The following is a 3,973-nucleotide window of genomic DNA, read 5'->3' as shown; positions in this document are numbered from 1 at the left end:
TGAGCACCAGCGCATCCACACAGGGAAGAAGCCATATAAGTGCTCCAAATGTGGTAAGATATTTACCCAGTCCTCCAGCCTGGCCCAGCACCAGTGCATCCACGCAGGGAAGAAACAATATCAGTGCTCTGAGTGTGGGAAGAGTTTCACTAGGTCCTACCATTTCGCCCGGCACCAGCCTATCCATACTGGGGAGAAGTCACATCATTGCTCTATTTGCAGGAAGAGCTTCACTGACTCCTCCGGCCTGGCCATCCACCAGCGTGTCCACACAGGGGAGAAGCCACATCAGTGCTCGGAGTGTGGGAAGAGCTTCACCCAGTCCTCCAACCTGGCCCGGCACCAACGCATCCACACACAGGAGAAGCCTCATCAGTGCTTGGAGTGTGGGAAGAACTTCACTCAGTCCACCCACCTGGCCCGGCACCAGCTCATCCATACTGGGGCTGTGCCTGGGAGGAGCCAGAGGCGCTGTCATGTGTTTGGGGAGCAAAGAGAGAGGAGGAGCAACAAGCTGCTGGTGATTTGGGGCTGCAACCGCACCTAGCTGGTGTTCACTAGCACCCTCTTCCCAGTGCCAATTGTCAGGGGTGCTGGTACGGTAAGGCCTGGCTCTAAAGGTGCTGCCTCAAAGGGCCCAGAACATAGAACACAATGAGCTGGGCCGGGGCAGACGTGCACGCCTATGTCCACAGCTGCACCCACATCCCGTGTCAGTAAATAAGGGGGGATTTTGCACCCAGTGTGCCATGGCCCAGCCTACAGAGAGCTGTCATGCAAAGGGATCCTGGAGGCAGCTGGAACAGGAGACACTGATGGGGAAACGCTTGTGCCTGCAGCTCTGGGAGGCTTTTGAGGCCATGGCTGTGTACTTCACGCAGGAGGAGTGGGAGCTGCTGGAGGATGTACAGAAGGGGCTGTACCAGGACCAGATGCTGAGGAACTGCGGAGCTCTCATTTTCCTGGGTAAAGATGTTTCCTGCTCTCCAAGGCTTTTTGTTGCTCAGCAAAGACTATGTCGACCATTCCTACTATGGGCTTTCACATGCTATAACAGGTGTCTCTTGCCTTCTGTTCTCCGTATCCAGGGCTCCTGGTACCTTTGTTTCCAACCCTGCAGGATTTGCAAAGTGTATGTGCTCAACTCCCCTTCTTGTTCGATCCTCCCACTGGATGGGATGATTGCTTTTGTTGCCACTGCAGTTCTTATAACATCTTCCCTTCCTCTTCCCTGTTGGGTAATGGCCCTCTCTCCCAGAGAGAAGTGTTATGGTCAGCCAGTTCTGGATTCTGTTCCCTGTTGCCAGGCCTCGCTTGAAACCTTCCCAGAGAAGAAACTCATACCCATTCCTTTGCCTGGAATGACTCTGAGAAGACAGATGTTATCCAGCCACCAGTGTGTCCAGCTTCTTTTTGTTTTGGTGTCTTGTAAACCAGTGAGATTTCATCTTTCTGCTCTCTACCACGACAGGTCGCTGCATGTCCACCCCTGTTCCTGGGAACTCTGTCAGTCTCGCACCCATTTTATACCTCAGAGTGGTCAGTGCTTTGTTTCTTACAACCACCCCCCGCACCACCTTACTGACAAAGGCCATCATCTATCAATGGCTTCCCCCTGTGGTGCTTTTTCTTTCCTCCTAAGCGTGAATCCTCCCTTGTCCTTCAAAGCCTCAATAAAATCCTTGAGTTCATTGGATGCATTCCCAAAATGCCAGCTGGTTATTTGCCATCCAGTACCCAGTCACAGATGTTTTTTAACCACTCCCCGCAAACAGGATATCGATGTTCAACACCTGACTTAATCTACCACATCCAGCAAGGACAGGAGGAGCTGTGGGTCTGAGGACCATGGGGACAACCTCAAGTTGGAGTATCTGTCGCCAGGTGAGTTGTGCCTGTCCCTTCTCAGAAACACTCCATGGCCACAGTGACAGGGGGTCTGGAACCTGCAGACCTGGCCTGTGCTGCCCTTCCAGCATGGTGAGAGAGACTGCGGCTCTGCCTGGTGTCTTCTGGTCAGGTCAGTCTGGAGCCCAGGAAGTGCTAAATCATGGTCTGAGGCTGCACTGAATGCCTTGGTGGAGTGGGTGGGTATATGTGTGGAATTTGTTATGGACAGAAGTGAATCTCCCATGGCTTATGCCTTTTTCATTTCTGGGCCATGAGTATCACAGAGCCTCGGACATAGCACAGAGGCCATATGCAAGTTCATGCCAAAGCCTTGGTCCCATTTGAGATTCCTGTGATGTGGAGGCCACCTGGACCTCATCAGTAGAGGAAAGCCCCTTGGGCTTGTTCTGTGCTCCAGAGCTTTCGTTCGTAGCAGGCACAGCCCTGTTCCTTGCAGGAGAGAGACCCACAGCTTTGTGTCCTCTCCATTTTAAAGGCAGGAGGGAAGGACCACATAGGTTTTTCTACCAAGGAGAAGCAGCTGCTCCAGTATAGGGCCATTCTTCCAACACACTCCTGACTGCTGGTGAGCCTCAGAAATCCACAGCAATGCTGTTCACCCTGATGCGAGATGCTGCCTGGGTGACTGCCAGAGATCACAGGCAAGGACAGTAGAACAGTCTTACCAATGCACTTTAGCTTCGTGTGCGTGTTGGCTCAGCCAGGTGGAGGGTTCAGCATCATCTCCTCCTGGACCCGCCAGTGCTATGCACCAGAGCAGCACTCAGAGAACCTCCTTCTTCCTTTATGCTGATTCTGCTTCCGGTCTCCTGGTCCCATTAAAACAGGAGGCCATTTAGGTCCTCTCCTAACACGTGTCCTACGTGGGTTTCCTGCAACAGTGTTTGAGGCAATGGGGCTGACAGCTGGGCAGAGAAACCCTAAGAATCTGGCTTGGACCTCTACCGGGCAAGGAACATAAGCCCATCCCAGAGACGTGCCTCTCCTCACCCCCAGCACTTGGGGTTTGGCAGGAAGAGCTTGTTCTCTGAAGGAAACACAAGTATCAAGGCCCAGTCGCGCTCACAGCCCCATTGCAGCAGAGGGAATAGCAGCGTTTGGCTTGTGCCAGCAGGACAGGGACTAACCTGGAGTTTCTCTTCCCCATGCAGGAGGCACCTGGCTGCTGAGCAGAGTGGAGGAGCAAACCTGGAGCTTCACTGGACTTCATCAGGGAGTTTGGGTGAGACAGAGTCCCTAAGACATGAGGAGGACCAGTGGCCCCAAAACCAGAGAAGGTCCCAACAGCAGAAGGAGAATGTAGCAGTGAAGCAGGTGCCATCTCCTGTTGGGTGTGAGTGGAGAAAGGACAGAAGCCAGAGACAGCCCTGGGTGCAGGGAAGGATTTGTGGGGCTGAACAGCTAGAAGGGGAAACTTTCACTGGAGAGAGACTCTGGATCTGAGCCAAGCCATTGGGGAGGGCCTCAGAGGGAAGCAGGAGCTCCCTGCTAAGCCCCAGGCCAGAGCCCACCCCTGCCCTGAGTCTGGAAAAAACTTCAGATGCCCATCACACTGGGATCTGCCACATTGGTGCCGTGAGTCTTGGAAGAGCTTCACCCACTCCAGCCTGACCAGACACCACCACATACACACAGGGAAGAAAAGCCGTATCAGTGCTCTGTTTGTGGGAAGAGCTTTGCCAATCCCTCCACACTGTCCACGCACCAGTGTCTTCACACAGGTGAGAAGCCCTTTCAGTGCCTTGTGTGTAGGAAGAGCTTCACCGGTTCCTCCCAACTGGCCAGACACCAGTGTACTCACACCGGTGAGAAGCTATATCAGTGCTCTGAGTGTGGGAAGAGCTTCATTCGATCCTTCCACCTGTCTAGGCACCAGCGCATCCACACAAAACCATATAAGTGTTCTGAATGTTGGAAGAGCTTCATCACTTCCTCCCACCTGGCTGAGCACCAGCGCATCCACAGCGGGGAGAAGACACATCAGTGCTCTGAATGTGGGAAAGGCTTCAACACTTGCTTCCCACCTGCTTGAGCACCAGCGCAAATACACAGAGCCCTGTCA

General features: G+C 53.5%; 1 protein-coding gene across 3 annotated transcripts in view; it reads left to right on the top strand.

Annotated features, from left to right (window-relative positions):
* Positions 1–551: 551 nt before the first annotated feature.
* Positions 552–3,973, top strand: part of LOC102369608 — a 7,610-nt gene continuing 4,188 nt past the window's right edge. The window contains exons 1-3 of one of the 3 annotated variants that reach the window (XM_006037320.3): positions 552–1,884; positions 3,063–3,632; positions 3,781–3,967. In XM_006037320.3, the coding sequence (XP_006037382.1) occupies positions 750–1,802 (1,053 nt within the window). In that variant the 5' untranslated portion in view covers positions 552–749 and the 3' untranslated portion in view covers positions 1,803–1,884; positions 3,063–3,632; positions 3,781–3,967. Of the gene's footprint in view, positions 1,885–3,062; positions 3,968–3,973 lie in introns of those variants that run through there. The other 2 variants (XM_025193772.1, XM_014526622.2) reach the window with 2 other exon arrangements.

This window comes from Alligator sinensis, unplaced genomic scaffold (genome assembly GCF_000455745.1).
Source record: "Alligator sinensis unplaced genomic scaffold, ASM45574v1 scaffold1488_1, whole genome shotgun sequence".
NCBI lineage: Eukaryota > Metazoa > Chordata > Crocodylia > Alligatoridae > Alligator > Alligator sinensis.
Note: the sequence above shows the minus strand (reverse complement) of the source record. Positions and strands in the feature narration are given on the sequence as shown.